The sequence below is a fragment of the Aquarana catesbeiana genome, linkage group LG03 (assembly GCF_042186555.1).
Source record: "Aquarana catesbeiana isolate 2022-GZ linkage group LG03, ASM4218655v1, whole genome shotgun sequence".
NCBI classification, from domain to species: Eukaryota; Metazoa; Chordata; class Amphibia; order Anura; family Ranidae; genus Aquarana; species Aquarana catesbeiana.
This window is the reverse complement of record NC_133326.1, coordinates 497,473,158-497,496,779: the sequence shown is the minus strand read 5'-3', so window position 1 is coordinate 497,496,779 and position 23,622 is coordinate 497,473,158. Positions and strand designations below refer to the sequence as shown.

At 39.3% G+C, this 23,622-nt stretch overlaps 1 protein-coding gene across 2 annotated transcripts in view; it reads left to right on the top strand.

The window, feature by feature from the left end:
* Positions 1-23,014, top strand: part of PDGFRB (platelet derived growth factor receptor beta) — a 207,980-nt gene extending 184,966 nt beyond the window's left edge. For both annotated transcript variants that reach the window (XM_073621081.1, XM_073621080.1), the window contains 5 exons: positions 78-189; positions 6,390-6,489; positions 8,961-9,066; positions 11,682-11,902; positions 18,402-23,014. In XM_073621081.1, the coding sequence (XP_073477182.1) occupies positions 78-189; positions 6,390-6,489; positions 8,961-9,066; positions 11,682-11,902; positions 18,402-18,534 (672 nt within the window). In that variant the 3' untranslated portion in view covers positions 18,535-23,014. The remainder of the gene's footprint in view (positions 1-77; positions 190-6,389; positions 6,490-8,960; positions 9,067-11,681; positions 11,903-18,401) is intronic.
* The last annotated feature ends 608 nt before the right edge of the window (positions 23,015-23,622 follow it).

Below are 23,622 nucleotides of genomic sequence, written 5' to 3'. Positions count from 1 at the left end.
CAGTCACTAATACATTCAGCTAATAGATTTGTATACCAATAGACAAGTAAGATAACATTTTCTTCCCTCTATTTCAGACTTTCCTTCCCCTGAAATGGATGGCACCAGAAAGTATATTCAACAACCTGTACACTACTCTCAGTGATGTGTGGTCTTTTGGAATCCTTCTTTGGGAGATATTCACTTTGGGTATGAACTGTGTATGAATTTCTGATCTTAACCACTTGACAACTGGGCACTTAAACCCCCCTCGTGACCAGACCAATTTTCAGCTTTCGGTGCTCTCACACTTTGAATGACAATTACTCAGTCATACAATACTGTACCCAAATGAATTTTTTGTCCTTTTTTTCATACAAATAGAGCTTTATTTTGGTGGTATTTGATCACCTCTGGGTTTTTTATTTTTTGCGATATAAATGAAAAAAGACCGAAAATTTTGAAAAAAAAAACGCATTTTTCTTTGTTTCTGTGATAGAATTTTGCAAATTAGTAATTTTTCTTCATAAATTTTGGCCACAATTTATACTGCTACATATCTTTGGTAAAAATAACCCAAATTAGTGGATATTATTTGGTCTTTGTGAAAGTTATAGAGTCTACAAGATGTGGTGCAAATCATACAAAATTGATCACACCTGACGTACTGGTGGCCTATCTCATTTCTTGCGACCCTAACGTGTCAGGAAAGTACAAACACCCCCCAAATGACCCCTTTTTTGAAAGTAGACATTCCAAGGTATTTAGTTAGATGCATGGGGAGGTTTTTGATGTTGTCATTTTTTCCCACAATTCTTTGCAAAATGAAGATTTTTTTTTTCCCCACAAAATTGTCATTGTAATAGGTTATTTCTCTCACATGGCATGTATATACCACAAATGACACCCCAAAATACATTCTGCTACTCCTCCTGAGTATTACGATACCACATGTGTGGGACATTTTCACAGCCTGGCTACATACAGAGTCCCAACATGCAGGGAGCGCCATCAAGTGTTCTAGGAGCATAAATTACACATCTAATTTGTTGACTACCTATTACAGTTTTGAAGGCCCTGGAGAACCAGGACAATGACATGTGACACTGATGACAAATGGCACTGATACATGGCACTGATGTGGCACTGATGACAGATGGCACTGATACATGCACTGATGACAGATGGCACTAATACATGGCACTGATGACAGATGGCACTAATACATGGCACTGACAGATGGCACTAATACGTGGCACTGATGACACGTGACACTGATGACAGATGGTACTAATATGTGGCACTGATGACACGTGGCGCTGATGACAAATGGCACTGATGACAGATGGCACTAATATGTGGCACTGATGAAAGATGGCACTAATACGTGGCACTGATGACAGATGGCACTAATACGTGGCACTGATGACAGATGGCACTAATACATGGCACTGATGACAGATGGCACTAATACGTGACACAGATGACACTGATGACAGATGGCACTGATACGTGGCACTGATGACACTGATGACAGATGGCACTGATACGTGGCACTGATGACACGTGACACTGATGACAGATGGCACTATGTGGCACTGATGACAGATGGCACTTATACGTGGCACTGGGGACAGATGGCACTGGGGACAGATGGCAGGGACATGACAGCAGGGACAGATGGCAGGGCAGATGGCAGGACAGATGGCAGGGGCAGATGGCAGGGGCAGATGGCAGGACAGATAACAGTGCTGACACTTTTTTTTTTCTGTTTACTTACCGCCGCAGCGGTTCGCTCTCCCTCCTCACACGCTGTCTCTGTGTGAGGAGGGAGAGCCGGCAATGAGAGATGATCTCATATGTTTACATATGAGATCCTCTCTCATTGGCAGAGCGATCGCACTGTAAATGGCCGCTGTCATTGGCCGTTTATGGCGATCTGTGACTGGCTGTGTCCGAGGGACACGGGCAGCACAAAACTTCCCCGATGCGCGCCCGCGGGAGCGCGCAACGCGGACGTGAACAGGAGGACATCCAGGGACGCCCTCCCGGCAATTGGAGTCCGCGCTGTAGCTGTCTTTCGGCTATAGCGCGGACGCCTAGTGGTTAAGAGTTCTTTGAAGCACAGTGAGGGAAAAAAGTCTTTGATCCCCTGCTGATTTTGTACGCTTGACTACTGACAAAAAAATGATCAGTCTATAATTTTAATGGTCGGTGTATTATAACAGTGAGAGACAGAATAACAACAAAAATATCCAGAAAAATTCATTTCAAAAAAGTTATACATTTATTTGCATTTTAATGAGTGAAATAAGTATTTGACCCCTTCGCAAAACATGACTTAGTACTTGGTGGAAAAACCCTTGTTGGCAATCACAGAGGTCAGGCCAGACGTTTCTTGTAGTTGGCTACCAGATTTGCACACAGGTTTGCACACATCTCAGGATGGATTTTGTTCCACTCCTCTTTGCATATCCTCTCCAAGTCATTAAGGTTTTAAGGCTAACTTTTGGTAACTCGAACCTTCAGCTCCCTCCACATATTTTCTATGAGATTAAGGTCTGGAGACTGGCTAGGCCACTCCAGGATCGTAATGTGCTTATTCTTGCGCCAATCCTTTGTTGGCTTGGCTGTGTGTTTTGGGTCATTGTCATGCTGGAATACTCATCCACAACCCATTTTCAATACTCTGGCTGAGGAAAGGAGGTTCTCACCCAAGATTTGATGGTACATGGCCCCATCCATCGTCTCTTTGATGCAGTGAAGTTGTTCTGTCCCCTTAGCAGAGAAACACCCCCAAAGCATAATGTTTCCACCTCCATGTCTGACGGTGGAGATGGTGTTCTTGGGGTCATAGGCAGCATTCCTCCTCCTCCAAACACGGTGAGTTGAGTTGATGCCAAAGAGCTTGATTGTGATCTCATCTGACCACAACACTTTCACCCTGTTCTCCTCTGAATCATTCAGATGTTCATTAGCAAACTTCAGACGGGCTTGTACATGTGCTTTCTTGAGCAGGGGGGCTTTGCGGGTGCTGCAGAATTTCAGTCCTTCAGGGCATTGTGTGTTACCAATTGTTTTCTTGATGACTATGGTCCCAGCTGCCTTGAGATCATTGACAAGATTCTCCTGTGTATTTCTGGGCTGATTCCTCCCCGTTCTCATGATCATTGAAACGCCACAAGGTGAGATCTTGCATGGAGCCCCAGACCGAGGGAGATTGACAGTTATTTTGCATTTATTCCATTTGCGAATAATCGCACCAACTGGTGTCACCCTTTCACCAAGCTGCTTTTTGTAGCCCATTCCAGCCTTGTGTAGGTCTACAATGTTGTCCCTGACATCCTTGGATAGCTCTTTGGTCTTGGCCATGGTGGAGAGATTGGAATCTGATTGATTGCTTCTGTGGACAGGTGTCTTTTACACAGGTAACAAGCTGAGATTAGGAGTGGGAGTGCTCCTAATCTCAGCTCCTCATTAAAATGCAAATCAGTTTATAACTTTTTTGAAATGTGTTTTTCTGGATATTTTTGTTGTTATTCTGTCTCTCACTGTTATAATAAACCGACCATTAAAATTATAGACCAATCTTTTCTTTGTCAGTGGGCACATGTACAAAATCAGCAGGGGATCAAATACTTTTTTCCTTCACTGTAGTTGCTGTGTAGTATTTAGTTAAATAAATATGCAAAATGTTTATTTGATCTAAAGAAATCTTGTAGTGAAGTATGGAGACTCCCACATTCTTCCCTTTGCTTCTGAAAATAGTTTCTAAACTGTCATATTGATTGAGTTGAAACAAGCATTTAGGCTTTCTAGATATGTATACTTTCTCCAGGTAATTGTCTCAAAATATTGCAAAAAGAGGCAGCCAGTCAACTAGTATATTCAGAAGAAGGACAGCAATAAAATATATTTCTATTTCTCTCACTACATGTCCTTTTATTGGTGGTATGGTGGAGAGGGGGAATGCTCATCACTTACAGGTTCAAAGCTTTGAAGGGAAGAAAACGGAGTGTCTGTTTGATGGGGCACAGTCCATGTCATAACATGATGGGGTGTCTACTTCCCTCACCTCTAAAAAGTAACAGTGATCCTCTAGCCTGCTGTGTCTCACATTACTTAAGGGCTCATTCACACTAAACCAATCCTTTGTGGTGCATTATTGCCTGTTATGACATGCATTAATGTGTGTTGTGTTAAAGTGTATTTCCACTTTTGCAGTCAAATTGAAGAAAATTCCACGATATGTTGGTTATGTGTTCCCAGTCACACACCATACCTAAAAAAATGTATATTTCTTACCTTTTAGATGTTTCTTAGGAGAAAGTGTCATGGCTAAGAATTCCGGGACAGTCTCATGTGTCTTTGTCCCTAGTAAAATACAATGCAGGAAGGCCGTTTCTAAATTTTGTTAGGACAGAGAGTGTGAACCCTCCTAAATGTTACAATGCAGGGAGAGCATGTTAGAACTTTTAAGCAAGTAAAAAAGCAATTAAGATGGTAATCAGAAATGTTTAAATCGTTTTTGTTTTTTTTTATTATGCTGTGGGAATGGGAACATGTAACAAATTTAAAGTGGCTGTTATCCCAATTTGGCTGCAAAATTGCAAATACTCTTTAAGTCAGCTCATTCATTATGAACAGGCTGTCAACTCACAACATCAAATCAAAACATCTTGTGCAGCTCTTTATATAAACCAATCAACTTCCAGATTTTTTTTGTCAAAGCTTAATTGAACAAGCTGAATTTAGAATCTGATTGGCTACTATGCCAAATCATCTAGGGCCTACAGGTTGAACACCATATATTGATTGGTTTGCACAAAAGTTATAGGGTCTACAAAATAGGGGACAGATTTATGTCATTATTATTTATTTTTATTTTTTTACTAGTAATGGCAGTGATCAGTGATTGCGGCAGACAGATCGGACACCCAACTGACATTTTTGACACCTTTTTGGGAACCAGTGACATTATTACAGTGATCAGTGCTAAAAATATGCACTGACATTGTACTAATGGCACTGGCAGGGAAGGGGTTAACAAAAGAGTAAATATGTTCCCTGTTTGTGTTTTCTAACTGTATGGGGGGCTGTGTGACTGGGGAAACACACAGATCCTTCTTCCTGCTTAGCAGGAAGACAGATCTCAGTGTCATCCACTGACAGAACGGAGATCTACCTTGTTTACTTCTGTAGATCCCCGTTCTGTCTCTGTGGAGAATGATAGTGGGTGGCCAATGGACATCGAGCCTGCTGGACCCGCTGATTGGCTCCCCCGCTGGCCAATCAGAGCGTGCACACGCCCACAAAAGCTAGTGCACGAATCACCGTATCGGTATGGCGATTTGCGCAACCGAGCCACTTTGCCGCAGTACATCTGCGGCGGGTGGTCGGCAAGTAGTTAAAGGGGTTGATTTACTAAAGGAAAATAGACTGTGAACTTTGCAAAGCGCAGTTGCACTCTGCGAGAGCAGTTGCTCCAGAGCTTAGTAAATGAGGAAAAGCTCTGCTGAATTCCGTCATCCAATCATATGCAAGCAAAAAGGCTGTTTTTAAAATTTTCCTTGCATGTGATTGCAGAGGGCAATTGCACTTTACAAAGTGCTCAGTCTATCTGCATTAAGTAAATCAACCCCAAACTGTTGTAGAAAGTGTCCAAAAATGGAACGCTCGAACTGTAAGCAAAAAGATTTTGAATTTCACCTTTTCATAAATGTTTTCTCTTTTATAAAGTGAAAAGGTTGATTTGTCTGTTTTTGGTGAAGGGGGGAAAGGATTTCTTCCCCCAGAAAATCTTAAAGCCCGTTTGTTGAATCTGACAATAACATGTCTGTCCACCCTTAGACCAACCATGACTGTTGCTTCTCGCTCTTTCCACTAAACTTCCTGTGTCATTTACTGAGTGAATTTTCTATTCTTCTGATGAAGGGTGAATGACATGACTCTGAAGCGGAGGATCAATGTAAAGACAGAGGCCCTGATTGGCTGGCTTTATCTGAGCACTAGGTCTATTACTGTAGATTAACTTGAATCTTTATTAACAGTCTTGCTAGTAAAAAAAATAATAGATTACCTGAAGTACTTTCCTGGGAAACATGGTGCTGCAGACTTACATTAGTGCTTGTGACATGAGCAAATGTCTAGGCATTTGGTCACATTATGTTTTCTGAAACAGAGGATCAGCCAATCTGAACTCAGATCCACCCCTTCAGATGAAGACACGTGGCCAATTGCCTAGACTTTTGGTCCCTTGTCTAGTACTAGAGGGAGCTTGGAACAGCATTTTCTCAGGAAAGGTAAGTATCTTGGCCCTCTATTACCCCTTAATGTAAATTCTCAGTACTTGAAAAGGTTTCAGCAACCCTGTCAGTCATAAAGAAATCTACTTTTTATCATCTCTACAGGTGGAACACCCTACCCGGAGCTGCCAATGAATGAGCAGTTTTACAATGCTATAAAGAGAGGCTATCGGATGTCAAGACCTTCTTACGCTTCAGAGGAAATGTAAGTCAGAATAACCTGACCAATGTCCCTTTGACAAAACCACTGCCTGCTTATAATAAATTCTTAATTTTTTTCTGTGTTCCTTTTAGGATATACACTCTTGTACAATTTCCTTTAGATTTACCTTCAACTATGTAGTGCAAGGGCCTGCCTGATAGGACACAAAATGAAAGAGATGTTTTGGTTTGACCTCGTATTAAATGTTTTTGGTAAATCTAAAGGAAAATTGTATAAAGTATGGCCAGCCTTATGTTCCAGTCAGATGACTATGACAATAATTCTCAATGTTACCGGTTTCACAGAAGTAAGGGCTCACTCATGAAAGGTGTGTTGAGCTGCAGGCTATACGCAATGCTGAAAGAACAATTGATCTCTGTGTGCCCTGTTCATGCTATACAAGTGTGTTGGTGCATGTTGAAGAAAATGCAGTCATGTTACATTTTTATGCATCCCAATGCACAAGAACACATCAACGCAATCAAAATAGAAATAACTTGATGTTGCATGTACAGAGAAATTGATGTCATGTTGCTATGCATTTTCTGCATGTTTTTATGTGCCTTGTGGAGTGAATGATCCAACGCATCTCAACACATGCCTAAAGATGCGTCTTAACACATATCATGATGCACATTGACACATAACAACACATGTAAAGGCACTATGACATACATCAGAACTCATTGATGTACATTATGACAAGTGTTCAAATCCCAGACAATACATTGCAACACTTGGTGTCCTTTTATTGATTTTAATGGAAAACACACAGGTGTAAATCTAGCCTTGGGAGTCATTTACACTGTAGTGCATTGCATAGTGAAACCTCCCAATGTAGACACCTGTTCCAGTAATAACTGGTGTTAGATTCACAATTTACTATCACTTTGGGAAGATTCCCTCTTTTTCCTGTGGCAGGTAGAGGTTCTAACCCTTCCCCACCCTATCAATCACTAAAAGAAAGTAGTGGTTGGAGTTCCACTTTAAGGCCTTGTTCACATGGGCTTCAGCTTGTATAAGAGCAGAGTGTACAGCGATCTTTTGCATTCATAAAGCTTCTGGCAAGCTATAAGCAAATATGCTAAGGCAGTAGAAGCACAGAAAAATACCTGTTGATATGCCCTATTGTGGGCTGACAACACACAACATTTCTTTGGACTGAGTGTTGACAGCCCTGCCCAGTTTCTTTTGTCAAACTACTGTTAAGCCAACCATAGGCGGAGCGATTTTCTTGGTTGCATGGTTGCAGGAAAGAAAATCGCTTGATTCCCTCATCAAAACAGCCAGGGGGAGGGACATGGGAAGCCGCCCCCGCCAGGAGGAGCAGAGTGATTATTGCTAGTGGCTATAACAGCCGCTAGCAATTTTTGCATGTAAAATTCAACAGGCTGGTTGTACCCAAGCTGATCTATCGATCTACTTGGGTACATTCAGCCTGGCCATACATAGTTTGAGTTTCGGCCTGTTCCTGCTGAACCGATCAAGATCTGAACTGTCTATGACCAGCTTTAGTCTGTTGTTAGACCCCAAAGTCTTCCCAGCACTTCATTAGCTTCTTCTTCTACCACATCAGCCAGGAAAAGTGACAGCAGAAACTGGAATTGACAAAGTACATGTCGCGTCTGAGTCTTTACTAGCTACGGGTGATCAGTGAACAGACGTCACTCCCTACCTCTATTGGGTCAAACCTGCCATGCGGGAGGAGGAGGGGACACACTTCCAGGGATCCTGTAAGCCACCTAATAGCTTCCATCGGGAAGTTTACAGTCAGCCAGTCAGATTTACACAAGTAAACACACAGCATACTATAGCAAAGCAAAAGGGTTAAAGGCCACTTGAAGCTTGCAGAAAACTTTGCACATTTTTTGTACAAAAACTGATTCCCATGTATACAAGGCCTTAAGGGTAAGTTCACCCAAAACTCATTTAATTGGACAGTGTAGTGGTTGGACATTATTGAGCTGAATCATTCACTGACCTCTTAAATCTTGGCCTATTCGGCAGTGAGATGGCCCCTTTATTGTATTTGATCTACTCATTACATATTTAGGACTCAGCTCAGATGTGTGTGTGCTTCATCTCAACAGCGAGTCAAATGCTATATGCTTTTAGGTGGTTCTGAGTTGTTTTGATTTTCTTTTGAGTTGCTCAAGGAGTGGCTTTAAGCTGCATTGAGTTGCTTTTACATTTACTGGAATAGAAAAGACCCTTAGATGCAAACAGAAGCCCACAAGCCTTTATAATGGTGTCACACTCTTCAAGTATTTTGCGTGGATACCTTCACATACAGTATTTTTTTGATCAGAGGCCAAAATCATGGCAAGGATAACTTACCTGAGAAAAGGCACCAGTGAATTCAACCTCCCATATACAGACTTCATCTCAATCTTTAACCGGAATGTATTTTAACTGGTAGTAATCTGTTTGACATTTTTGGTAACTTTGCTGTTTGGTCATCTTTTTTCTTTCAGATATGAAATTATGCAGAAATGTTGGGATGAGAAATTTGAGACGAGGCCTTCTTTTAGTAACCTAGTGGATATGACAGGAAATCTTTTAGTTGAAGGTTACAAACAGGTACGCTGTCTGTCCCAATTTACAGGAACCCTGTCTGGTCCATTTTCCTGCTCAGCAAGAGTAAAGTTGAATAAAGAGACCCTGTCAACAAAAAGTCATTTACAAAAAAGGTCCGCCCTGTAAAAGGAGAGGCGCTATATTCACTTTCCAGGTTTCATTGACTTGAAATGCCCTAGCTTCACTACATCCTTGCCACTGCAGGTAATCGTGTGGTCAGATGGGGCAAAAACCTATGGAAATACTGCTGCTTATTTCTTTCTCCCTGGTTGTTACATGTATTTCACAATTGCTGGTGCATAAATAGCTGCTCCCCATGCTATACGCAATGGATTTTCCCACTGGCTCGTATATCCTGTAACAGCATACTAACTGGCAGGAGAATCTATGGCATGTGGCGGAAGGAGCAGCTATTCACACACCTGGAAGTGTGAATTACCTGCAGCAGCCATGGAGCAGTGAAGCAGCAGCATTTTAAGACAGGGCTGCCAGAAAGTTACAGTGCATCTGGAAAGTATTCACAGCGCTTCACTTTTTCCACATTTTGTTATGTTACAGCCTTATTTCAAAATGGATTAAATGCATTATTTTCCTCAAAATTCGACAAACAATACCCCATAATGACAATGTGAAAGAAGTTTGTTTGAAGTCTTTGCAAATTTATTAAAAATAAAAAACAAAAAAAATCACATGTACGTAAGTATTCACAGCCTTTGCTCAATAGTTTGTTGAAGTACTTTTGGCACCAATTACAGCTTCAAGTCTTTTTGTGTATGATGCTACAAGCTTGGTACATCTATTTTTGGGCAGTTTCTCCCATTCTTTTTTGCAGGAGCTCTCCAGCTCCATCAGGTTGGATGTGGAGCATCAGTGCACAGCCATTTTCAGATCTCTCCAGAGATGTTCATTCGGGTTCAAGTCTGGGCTCTGGTTGGGCCACTCAAGGACATTCATAGAGTTGTCCCGTAGCCACTCCTTTGTTATCTTGGCTGTGTGCTTAGGGTCAATGTCCTGTTGAAAGATGAACCTTTGCCCCAGTCTGAGGTCCAGAGCGATCTGGGGCAGGTTTTCATCAAGAATGTCTCTGTACATTGCTGTATTCATGTTTCCCTCGATCCTGACTAGTCTCCCAGTTCTTGTCAGTGAAAAACATCTCCACAGTATGATGCTGCCACCACCATGCTTCACTAAAGGGATGGTATTTGCCAGGTAATGAGCGGTACCTGGTTTCCTACAGACATGATGCTTGCCATTCAGGCCAAAGAGTTCAATCTTTGTTTCATCAGAGCAGAGAATTTTGTTTTTCATGGTCTGAGAGTCCTTCAGATACCTTTTGGCAAACTCCAGGCGGGCTATCATGCGCCTTTGAGCCCACTTCTATGTTGAAACTCCAACATCCTTACCATCTGTCTGTGGTATAGCTATACCCTCGGACCTTCACTATTATGGAATGACGTCCTCATCTTCCAAGTTCCGTATTGTGGTTGTATGGTTCTGCACAGCAACGGTCTCGTTTCAGTATATTTGTTTATAGATCTATTATGGCTTTTATGGAATTGTATTTTTAGATGTTTTTCTTAAATAAACTTTTTGTATTAATTACTGATTTTGTATTACTGTGCCTATAAAGTCCAAAGTCCCTCCTTTTCCCTTTTTCTATAATCATGAGCCTTTTACTGAGGAGTGGCTTCTGTCTGGCCACTCTACCATACAGGCCTGATTGGTGGAGTGCTGCAGAGATGGTTGTTCTTCTGGAAGGTTCTCCTTTCTCCATAGAGAAACGCTGGAGCTCTGTCACAGTGACCATCGAGTTCTTGGTCATCTCCCTGACTAAAGCCTTTCTTCCTCGATAGCTCAGTTTGGCTTGGCGGCCTGCTCTAGGAAGAGTCCTGGTGGTTCCAGACTTCTTCCATTAACGGATGATGGAGGCCACTGTGCTCATTGGGGCCTTCAATGCTGCAGACATTTTTCTATACCCTTCCCCAGATCTGTGCCTCGATACAATCCTGTCTTGGAGGTCTACAGACAGTACCTTGGACTTCATGGCATGGTTTGTGCTCTGACATGCACTGTTAACTGTGGAACCTTATATAGACAGGTGTGTGCCTTTCCAAATCATGTCCAATCAACTGAGTTTACCACAGGTGGACTACAATTAAGTTGTGGAAACATCTCAAAGATGATCAGTGGAAACAGGATGCACCTGAGCTCAATTTTGAGTGTCATGGGTAAGGCTGTGAATACGTATGTACATGTGATTTTTTTTTCCGTTTTTTATTTTTAATAAGTTTTCAAAGTTTTCAAACAAATTTCTTTCACATTGTCATTATGGGGTATTGTTTGTAGAATTTTGAGGAAAATAATTAATCTAATTAATTTTGGAATAAGGCTGTAACATAACAAAATGTGGAAAAAATGAATGCTTTATGGATGCACTGTAAGTATAGTGCCTGATCTTTGCACAAATTTTCTTTTTTTTTTTCAAGTTACCATGTAGGGATATGGTCACTTTATTAGGATATAGTAAAAGCTAAACAAATATTTCAAACAGGTTCTAAAATGGATTATTGGTTATTTACAGGAAGTAAAATTAATTTTTCTGTAATGTCTTATTGCAGAGATACAAACAAGTGAATGAAGAATTTTTAAGAAGTGATCACCCTGCCGTGGTTCGGGTCAGACCCAGAATGGCAAAAATGAATAATGGGGGAGAAAGCATTACAAATATTTTGTATTCAGCTGTGCAACCAAATGACAGTGATTATATTATTCCTCTGCCTGACCCCAAGCCTGAAGAGTCAGAGAACATGCTCAATGAGAATTCAGAGAGTCGCCCAAGGTAAGAAGACTCATAACCCTAATCACACTATAGCAACTGCAGGTAAAAACATTTCCCCAAGAAAAGTCAGAGTCTATATTCTAGCATAGCCCTCTCCCTCTTTGCACGTCATAGCCCTCCCCTCTTCTGGGAGTAATTAAATACTGTCTGTGCTGGCCTAGCATCTCCACCTCTCCCCTTACATCCCTACATAACCTTTTATGTAACTGCCAGGGGAGGAGAGAAGTGGATTACTATGGAGTGGCAGGCCTGAGTTTGCTGAGGCTGCCGACATCACATTCAAGAGCAAAAGCAGTCTCAGGGTTTTTGGTTATCTACACAAGGCTTTTACAGGTAAATGGCATGCATAAAATATGTAAATGCACATATAATCTTGATGGAAGATTTTTGTTAAAATGAATACCTGGCAAAAGGGTAAGTCCAGAGGCCTTCTCACACATGGGGTAGGAGGATCTGCTTTGTTCACCTGTGCTGTGTAACTGCCTTTCTCCCAGTTTACAGTTCTGCCAGGCAGGTTTGAATCCATGTAACAATTTATAACAATAAAAGGTGCTGTGAACATAAAATGTGCGTTATATCAAATAAGCACCACTGTAAAAACCAAAGTTACCTGTCAAAGTGAATGAAAAGTGCTCCAGTGCTCAAAAAAAAAAATAGGTGCATCATGCAACAATTTATCGTCTGGTGAGTTCTAGTCTGCTGGGAAGAAGAGTCATTTGAGCACTGGAGCACTTTTAATTCATGGTGGAAAGACTGAACTTTCGAGTTTAGAACTGTGGATGTGCTGGCGTGGCCAGAGTAGCACTGGCTGAGGCCACATAGCTCAATACATTTCATCGGCACTAGGTCAGTCTGAGTGGGGTCCCACACTACACAGTTTGACACTTCTGGATGAGTGAATTTCGATGCCTGCTCCCATTCCCTGAACACCGGCAGTTCAAGTTTTTTTATGATCCCAGGATGGACCAATCTTTATTTGTCGTACACCTGGTCATTTTGGTTTTTACACTGGTGCTTATTTCATATAATGGATAGTTTATGTTCGCGGAGCCTTTCCTATTGTTATATAGTGTTACATATTTTGAACTAAAGACTACAGCAATATTGCACGTTGTGTTAATATTTTTGGGGTATTGTATGTCTGTAGACCTGAGTTGGGTGATTATATTCAGGTTTGAATCTAATTAGTCTCTATAAGTATTTTTTTTTTTAATGACAGTTTGATACAACAGGCTTGTTGTATGTCAGAGAAAACAAAAAGTCTGCAGTGGGTGTGTTTGAGACTGCTTCTCCAGCATTACAAACAGATAATAAAAAGGGGTTCCCAGATTGTGAATGAATAACTTAACCTCAAAGCAAAAAGGGTGTGCATATTGTATTTAATGGGCTAATCTATAGTTTTGACTGGAGTGTACCTAAAGTATCTAAATGCAAGAACAAAAACACAATATATTGCAGCTTGCCAGTCCTTTGATGTGGTGGATGCATTTGTTTTCCTTTTTTAAGCTAATCCATTTTCTGCGTGACATGGAAATTTATAAATAGGCAACTCCTATCCTCATATTGATTAGTGGTTCCAAATTAACTATAACTACTGCAGTAAGGAACAGACACAAAAGATACACTCCGCATCTTTCCAAATAACTGTTCTGCTTTATTATGACGCAATTGAAGGTTTTTATACACATGATTACGTAGGTATCACATTAATATTACAATTGTACTTGCATGGTAACAAGGGGCATAACATAGGCAGACTAATTCTAATCAGGACTCAAAAGAATGCAAACATGTACTGAAAACATTATTAGTGGCGTGTGCACAGTGAGGGCAGTGTGCAATACATATAAAATAGAATACAATTATATACAGAACTTACAAATTTCCTTTACAGTCTCCTCTCTTTTGATCAATATTTTAAACCATACCTGCTATCACCTTTAACCTGGAACCTCCACACGCTTAGGTGAAGGTAGTCCTGGCCAAAGAGGCAAAACTCCATTGTGGAGAAAATAATAGCTGAGCAGCTTTTTCATTACAAAATGACTTTTCATTGTGAAAAACAAATGATTGATAAGACATATTTAGAGTATTGGCTATACACTCCTGTGACCAGAATGGCCTTCTAGCTTAATTGTTGGCATGCTGACTTATCAGCATATGTAAACACTGATTCAACACAAGTCACATTATATATATATATATATATATATATATATATATATATATATATATATATCCCTTACAATTAAAGTATTTAAATAAATAGTACCCTAGACTGTGATTCCAAAAGGGAAACAAATCAAACACAGAGATTTCTTTAATTTAGTCATTTTTGCAGTGTCTGGTGTGGATCCAGGTGACTTTTCCTTTTTCCTTCTAATTTTGCACAATTGTACAAGAAATAGATGCTGTATTGAGTCTCCAAACATTTCCTTATATATATGTCTCTTAACAATCCACAAGTCACCTGGCTTTATTTTTAGATCCTTCCAAACTTTTAGGATCTGGAATTGGGGAGAAAACACATAAATGAGTTTGTCAAAAACCTTAAAAGATCAGCAACATTCTCTGTGAAATCCGAATGGAGGACTTCAGCTGTTGAGACAAAATATAAGCAAATGAGCAACACCCAAACAAAATCTCATAGGTAGAGAGTCCAACATTCCCCTTAGGGGCTTGATAAAATATAAGAAAACATTCAGGCAAAAGTTTTCTAGTTTCTTACTCTACTTTTTCCGCTACATTGTAGACAGTAGGGGGTGTAATAATAAAACCTCAAAACTTCTAGTAAGGACTCTCCTATAAAAATTATTTCCTCTGTTACGCTCTGTAGATTCTGCACTCTGTACTTACAAACTACTTCTGATAACACTTTTTACTGTGGCCTTTGCAGTAGCATTTTGCCACTGGACATCCAGAAAACATGTCCATACAGACAAAATGCATACTCGTAAGATCCTGACTTGGGCTTCTGGATATATCTTTTTTTAATCTCTGGAAGGGATGTTCAGCTTTTGGTAACACCTTTGATAACAGGTAAAACAAAGTGGTATGTTATAAAGACAACTGTGGAGAACCCTGGCTCTATCCCACGCACATTTACTAAGGCAGCCATAACTGCTGGTGACTGATGACACAGTCCATCTGTCAAACTGGAGGGAAAAGAGTGACTGGCAGACATAAAAGATCACATTTTTCCAAAGTCCTGTCTCATAAGAAGTTGCCCCCTGTGGACCACTTGTTCTTCTCGTTCTGGGGTCCTTAAAGTTGAATTATTAATCCCAGCTATACTGGGCCAGAACTAGGGTGGAATCTGTGAGTTGCACAGACCCAGCAAGTGTTCGGGGCTGTAATGCAGCATCCTTACTCACCTGGTCTGATTCCATGTGTGAGTTTTAATGTTAGTATGGCTACCTCAGCAAGAACCTGGAAGGCTGAAAACTGCCAATCAAACTAACTTAGCATGCTTGATTTGTTTACCTGCCAAAGTAAAAACAAACTTTTGGCCCTTCAAATGGAACCAAAAGCTCTCTAATTCTCTACTATCTATATTAATATATACTCTTTTTATAGCGCACAGGCTTTGCTAAAGCATGGAGCTCTGCTTCTTGAGCTGGGGAAAAAGGATCCAATGACTCTGAATACAGAGTATCCTTCTGGGTGATAAACTGCATACTCAGTATGGGTATTGCCATCCTCAGTATAAAACCGGAATCAAATCTACAAAAAATGTAATATCTGGGTCTTCAGGGAGCGTGTCCTGCACTGGGCTCACAGCAGCTGATTCCTACATCATCAATTTAACACATATGGTTTTCCTTTGTCTCCAGCCTCCTCCAACAGAGGCAATAAGGTGGCTGGATTCAAATGTACAAATTTTTCATTGTTAGATTTGTACATAAACAAATAAAAACGAATTCGTATTTTTAACCTTTCATTAGACAAACATTTAGTTAGCTGTATATTTGCTATGCAGAATGTGGGACCATTAAATTATTATTTGACCAAAATAATGTCGGTAACTTTGTCTAATAGCACCTTTGCATAAAGCTACAGCTCTGATATATTGGGGTGAACCCTTCATTACCTGCTCCAGCTTGCATAAAAATATTACAATGGCTTGTTTTCTATCATGCTGTTTGTGTAAGAACTCCAGTTTCATGTTTTGAAAGACAACTTTTTCCTGACAATATTATAATTTCTCATTGCTTGCTCTGTTGTTAGTTTTAGCTAGATAACACAAGTCCTTAGTTTCCATCTGACTTTATTTTCCTGATGTCATAACATAATAAATGATAACAATACCCTGCGGTCATGCAGAGATGTACAATAAATCCAAGGTATTCTTCTGCTTATACCACTGCACTTACAAGGAATAGGGGCACATCATTTCACAATCCACACATTCTGCTTTGGATTTCAAAAATAAAAATAAATAAAAACAAAAGGACCAACAATCTGTATATGACAGAACAGAAAGCTCTCAGCCAGATCAAAAACTATACAATTGGCTGCAGGTGGCATGGTGCCAGGGTGTGTGGACTTGATGTGATGGGTCTGTTATATTTCAATTTTATTTATTATTAAACTCACATCATGGACCGCACATCAAGTTATTATCAGACCTTTAGATTTAATTTTTGTAGAAAAACTTCTTAGGCATCCCATCCATCTTGGCTTTGTTAAATATTATGGCAGCTGTATTCCAATTAACAACCTCATCTTAATTTTTTTTTTCACTCAATAAGGGTCTATTGTATAAATGTCAAATTACAAAATTGTTATCTTAATATAAACTAATCCCATTTTACAAATTTCCCCAATAATCTGGATTTCATTTCCAACCAAAGGTTGTCTAAGCCAGTTATAATATATCTTTTATTTTTAATAAAATTGTTAAACTCATATCAGAAATGAATACTCAAGTGATTATCTCAATATCACATCCTAATTCTAATATATATCCACAGATATATTTCCTTAAATGAGGACATTTGACTTAGATTCCCTTTTTTTAAATGCACTGTTTCTACTATCAAAGGATATTCAATTTGTGTAATACATGGTTAAATGTAACCTTCATTTTACCATGTTTGGAAAACAGATTCAAAATAATTGTGATCACATTGTTTATCATTAGATTAATTAACCCAGCACATTTTGGTATTAATGTTTTGTCTAAAAAAACAGAAATTGGCATGGTGTCCTTCCAGCTTATCACTGATCTCTCATCCCAGATACATTCTTTCATGAGAGTGCAAAGGAGGGGGTCACATCTGCATATATGACACACACAAGAGATAGAACTAAAGGTTCCAGCATTCACACACATACACGAATATCTCTCTAATATCGCTTACATTTTTCCCATTTAAATACACATTTGCATTCTTTCGAGTCCTGATTAGAATTAGTCTGCCTATTTTATGCCCCTTGTTACCATACAAGTACAATTGTAATATTAATGTAATACCTACGTAATCATGTGTATAAAACATTATTATTGCCGTGTGCACAGTGAGGGCAGTGTGCAATACATATTAAATAGAATACAATTATATACAGAACTTACAAATTTCCTTTACACGCGAGTACTAAAAAATAGCTGTTGTTCCTGCCAGAAATTCATGATCCTTGTAACTTCATGTGTGCTGAACTGAAATCTCAAATAATGTTGACCCATTCAAATTGATACTTAACCTGTCATCACCAAAAGCATTAGGCCATTTTGTGCTCAGATCAGTGCTGAAAAACAAGTCCCTGTGTGATATGAAAGCGGCTCTGAGATGCCAGCAACTAAACTATCTGGGTTGGTTAAATGCAACATATATATAAGGTTTCTGCCATTTGTGTAAATTTTAATTATTTGGTTTTGGGTGAACTGCAGGTTCACTTTGGGATCTTACAGAGGAAACCTGCCCCCATAAGTCTATATATTTTCCTCTACAACTCCAACACTTAAAGACTCAGTCCATCCTAAAGTAATAGATTAGTTATTAATGAAACCCTTGGAACTACGTCAGCTCCTGACTTTATATGTGTCTTGGATTCTCCAACAGTGGTTATTCCTATCATAATTCCTGGCTGTTTCTTCCCACATCAAAGTTTTTGGTGTCCCTGCCTACCTTTGTGTGTTTTAGCCCCTTGTCCATGATATAAAATTAAACAAAAATCCAACAACATTAGTGGGCACAGCAAGCGTGCAGTTCCAAGAATGCAGGAGCAGATATCTCAATGATAGTGTTCCAGAGAAATTTCTCAGGAACCCTCCAGTATCTATTAAACAATGAAATATGTTATGAGTGGATTGACCTTTTACCTTTTATGATGTAAAGTCGCCCTAGACTCTAAATAAAAATGCACAAGACTGAAATATTGCAACACCCATTATGATTATAATTTGTTTTGAAAGGCAAAAGCATCTTTGTTCACCATCTTTATGGCCCACAGTTTATTGCAATTAAGATATTATTTTTCTTTTCGATTTATCACACAGTTCTACACTGCAAGAAGGAAATACATCATCTACAATCTCCTGTGACAGTCCTCTGAGACAGCCAGAGCAAGAGGTGGAAAGTGATCTTCAGCAAGCTGAACGACCTCATGAAGTAGAGGAAAGTTTCCTGTAGCAAAAAAAAAACAAGATTTGGCAATTATCAAAAGGCTGCAATGGAGTTTTTATGCATCGAGGTACAAAAAAAATTATGTACTGATTAATTTGGCTTGCCATCCCAAAGACAACCAGGTCCATTACCTGGATTTGAAGACCAAAGAAATCATTATGCTCTACAATCTTGGCACACTGCAATATTACACTTCAATTTCAAGAACCTTTAACTCGGGGACGATAGCCTTTAAATAGGTATTGTGGTTACACCATAGGATGGAATATCCACAGACGCCATACCAGTATTACGAACGTTGATCTTCCATTCCAAGTGTTAAACTATGAATAAATGTGCAATATAATGGATGAATTCCAACGTTTACTTTGTTGAAATATTGAATGGTACTGAAAGCATCAAGAGAGACTGTCAGAAGCACAAAGTATGGATATCTGAGAAGACAAAGTGGTCATGTATATCAGTCCACCATTTATTTTCCTTACTTCTAATATGGCTGCCGGCAGGACTAATGCACTTCTAGAATTGAAAAAAACTTGTGACATCTTTTACTGTTTTTAAAAGGAGACACAGGGAACATCACCCAACTTCTCAATTGTCCCAGAAGAAATGTGATTTGGTTAAATGGACATAGTTTACCAAATATGGACAGTTTGGGCAGGAGTTGGGCATAGGGTACATGTCTACTTTATCTTGCTGATACTTTTGGGAAAGTACAATATGCATTTATGTTTGTATAATCCATGCTACCTAGAGATTATAGCACATCTCAGCTTTGCAATGATTATAGGACAATCCTAAATATTAAATATTGGCCAGAAAATGTCTCCTCTGACTTTTGTGGCAAACATATAGACTTGGACATCGAAAGGCAAGGGAGGAGGAAGGGGTTGAATGAGGGTTCTGCATTATTATGCATGGTTCTTATATGACCACTTCTGTTTTTACCAATATTAAATATTCAGCATCTGAGCTAAAAGTCTATATCTATCAGATTTGCATATACATAGATAGTCAAATCTAGGCTTCTTACAGTCCTAAAAGGGAAGTGGCTGATAGACCAATCTGCCTGTCCAGCATTATCCTTCTGAACAGAACAGTCAGTGAATCTGCAGCTCCATCAATCTGTGAATGGAAAGCTAAATGAGTGTAAATGCAGTTTTGTACGCAGCTTTGTATGCAGCTTTGTACACAGCTCTATATGTACTAAAAAAATTCTTGGGAATATAATGTTATGGTGGCGGCTGGACCGTCAGCCAAAAAATAATAAAAAACGAAAAGAAAAGATAGTACAGATTATTGCAGGGAGGGAAATGCGCTTTACCCTGTTGTAACAAATCTAAGTAGGCCCTAGGTCTGTCTGTGACTGACTTTCTGGGTTTTTATATCATTTGTAGCATCTTTATAACCCTATCTATATATTTCTAGCAAACAATTCAGCCGATAAAGAATATTTGCATATCCATTGTTATTCACTTTATTATTACTACAAATATAGGAGAAATTTGTGACATCTATATTCACATTTATCTATTCGCAATTTCAATCATATATATCAATCACTGTAAAAAGCAGAATCCAGATATAATGTCAATGTAACATTTTTAGTAAAAAATGTATATGAAGGGTATCTTACAGCTGAACACCAGGTGGACAGCAAAAAGCAATAATGAATACAGTTCCGCATTTAAAGATTCATTAAATGTATTTTTAAATGCCAATGTCTTGTAATACTCTAAACATTAGCGAGCACAATAGGCAAGGAAGAGACAATACCAGGGGGCAATCAGACTCTACTACAGTACTGTCAGTATGACAGTAGGAGAGAGCAGAGGGAGGACCTCATCAGTCTGCTGCTGCTTTTTTACTGATCAGTCACAGGCTGGAAGCACGTGGTGGCCAAGCTGTATTGTTCTAACTACAGTAGAGAAAATCAGGTCACCAGTTTAGCTGATCTGTCTGGAAGAGCTGAATAACTCTCAGGACTGGATGGGTAAAATATTTTGGAAGGTAAAACAGCTCCCTTATATGTATTTCAGCAAGTTATTAACTCTTTACCTGGAGTTCAACTGTGGAAATAGTGTTAAATAAGGAACAAAGGACCACATGTTAGTAGTATGACTTCATTCAGCAAGTTTATTGCACAAACAGTACATCTTGCTCACCTCCACCTAGAGTATTGTCCCTCTATCTCATTTCACCCTTCGGGGCTTGGTCTCTATGACTAAGCCTGGAAAGATGAAACGCATTAGAGGGTTGGCTCTTGAGATGGAGATGTACTGTGTGTACAATAGAACATGCTTAAGGAAGTGATACTACCAGCGTGCAGGCCTTTGTTTCATATCTAGTGTTTATACAGAGCATAAACTGGCTCCAGGGACCAGCACCCGGTGTGTCCACAACAGAAGAATACAGTTTAGAGCTCAAAAGCGGTGACATTTCAGACATGAAAAACTTTACAAATAGCATGTCTGTCAAAATTTTGAATATGCATAATAGCACATATTAATAATACGAAGTTGTAACGCATCCTTACAAATGTTTTACCTGGCTATTAAATTAAAGTAAAACTCCAGCCCTACCCTTACTTTTTTTTTTTCAAGAATATTGGGTAGAGTATAGGTTTCACTACGTTCAATTTTGTGGTTGTCTGTTCCACCATTGAGGAGACTTCACCCATTTCCTGTTCTATAGACACAACAAAGAGTGAGAGGAAATCTCTTGAAAGCGAGGAGAAATTCCATTTTAACAGGTGTCATAGAAACAATTGTTATTATTTGAAGATATCACCTATGCTCGTCTTCCAGATACAACATTAAAATGCTTGATTTTTCCTAATTTTCTTCCTGTTGTCACCAGGACAATAGATGAAGGCGAATCTCCCCAGTGTTGACATAGACACCAACACAAAGCTAACAGAGGTTCTAACCTTTTCCTACCCTGTCCAAACTGGAACGGAAAATGTTTTGGCCAGAGATCTATTATATCTAAATGGAATAATAATTTAATGAGTTGGGAAAACATACGTGAAGGTGTTACATATATTACATAGAGCTCCACTGTTAAAGCTACAGATCTGCAATACCATTACCAACCAACTTTCTATGATAACAATACCATGTGTATTATGTTTTTTTAATCGTCTTTTGTTTTGTACATTATTTATGCACAGAACTTTCCACTGAGTCAGATTTCCGCTTTACATTAACTTCCTTTAAATATACACACTATGGGAAGAGAGAGATGGTTCTCATGTCAGTAGTGTGCAATTTTCTAGAAGGGTAATTCATGTATAGGTGTGAAATCTCTTATCTGAAATCTTTGCTTCCCTCAATGTTTGCCCAACAAAGGGCACTTTTACTCTTTGAAGTGCTATTTCCAGAACATAATTAGCAAATTAAATTATAGGCAATGCTCATTTGCAACCAATCAGATTCAAGAAGTCATTTTTCTAGAGCAGCTTTGAAATTAAAATGATTGTAAACCCATATTTTTTTTTTTTTTATAGGAAACATGTCATACTTACCTGCTCTGTGCAATGTTTTTTGTACTGTTTTGTACAGAGCAGCCCCAATTCTCTTCTTCTCGGTCTCCTCCGGCGCTCCTGTCTCCCCCCTCCTGGGGGCACTCGTGTGGGCTTGCTCCTAAACTGCGTTCTGTGTGTACATTGACACAGAGTGCGGCTCGGCCCCACCCGCACTCCCTCCTCATTGGCTGGGATTTACATTTACTCTCTGAGCCTTTGAGGAGGGAGAGAAATAAGAGAGCTGCTGCTCTTGTGCACATCGTTGGATCAAGATCAGGTTTGGGTAAATATAAGGAGGGACTGGGGGAGCTGCCCGCAGAGAATGCATTAAGGTAAAAAACCTTAAGTCTTTAGAACCACTTTAAATTGAATCTCCAGCCCTGTCTGTGTCAACAGTCATGGCCTCTGCATCAGGGTCAACACCATCCCTTATTCTCATTCTGAGCTAGTTATGAGTTTTAAATGTCAGACTGCAATAGCAATGCAATTAATGAAAAGGACTCATAATTCTCAATAGAAGTTGCTTACCATGTGACATTTGCCATGGCATAGGGTGGGGTCAACCTTCAAATAATCATTATAAAACAAAGATTTATGAACCGTAACACTGTAAAAATTGTCTTTGCCTTTGGCCCAAACCTAATTTTAAAATATTTTTTTTTTAAATGCAATCTGATTGGTGCTGAGCTCTGTTTAGTTGTAATAGAGACCACTGATAATACGAGAAAATGTTTGTATGTTTGGCCTCTTTATTGAGCATCAGTAATTATTTTTGGACTTTGTGTTTCTAGATAACAGATCCCATGGCTGTACTAGTTTTTATGGGTAGTATTTTACAGCAAAATTTTTTATGTTCATGATATTTTTCTTAAATGTACATATAATGTTACCATATTTGGTAAAGAAAATATATCACTATTTTGAATTACATACACTCTCAATAAAGGATAGCATTTTGTATTAATCTTTCATTAATTAAGTTGCTTGTGGACCAGTATCATCTTATAGATTAAAGCAAACCGGTTCTGAAAAAGAAAAAAAAATGGTTTTGGGTATAGAATGCAGGTATGCACCTGCAACAGCCTCTAAGCCCAGTTATAATGAGCAAAACTGTGGCATTTCTTGCTAATGTATTGTCATGGAGAAAAGGAGGAAAAGAGTTCCATCCAAGAAGGTCACCACTGCAGAACTCCATGGTTGAATAAAAGTTATATTTAATATAGAAAAATGCACCATAAAAATTACACAGAAATTCCAAGTGAAAAAACTCCTCCACAACTCAACGTTGTCTTGGGGTACATTGCAGCTGCTTTGGTTTGTATGTGCTGAATGTTGTCTATAGGAGTAGGCTCTGAGGACATCTAATAGCCATTAGGTGTACTACCCGGCCTGACCGCTATTTAAGTCTATCTCACAGACCACTCCCTGCTCTGAAGAAGTTAGCAAGTCCAGATGACGAAATGCAGCGTCAGCACGTTGATGACTAGTAGTGCATAGCTCCCAACTGTCCCTGATTTTGAGGGACTGTCCCTGATTTGGAGCAATGTCCCTCTGTCCCTCATTCCTCC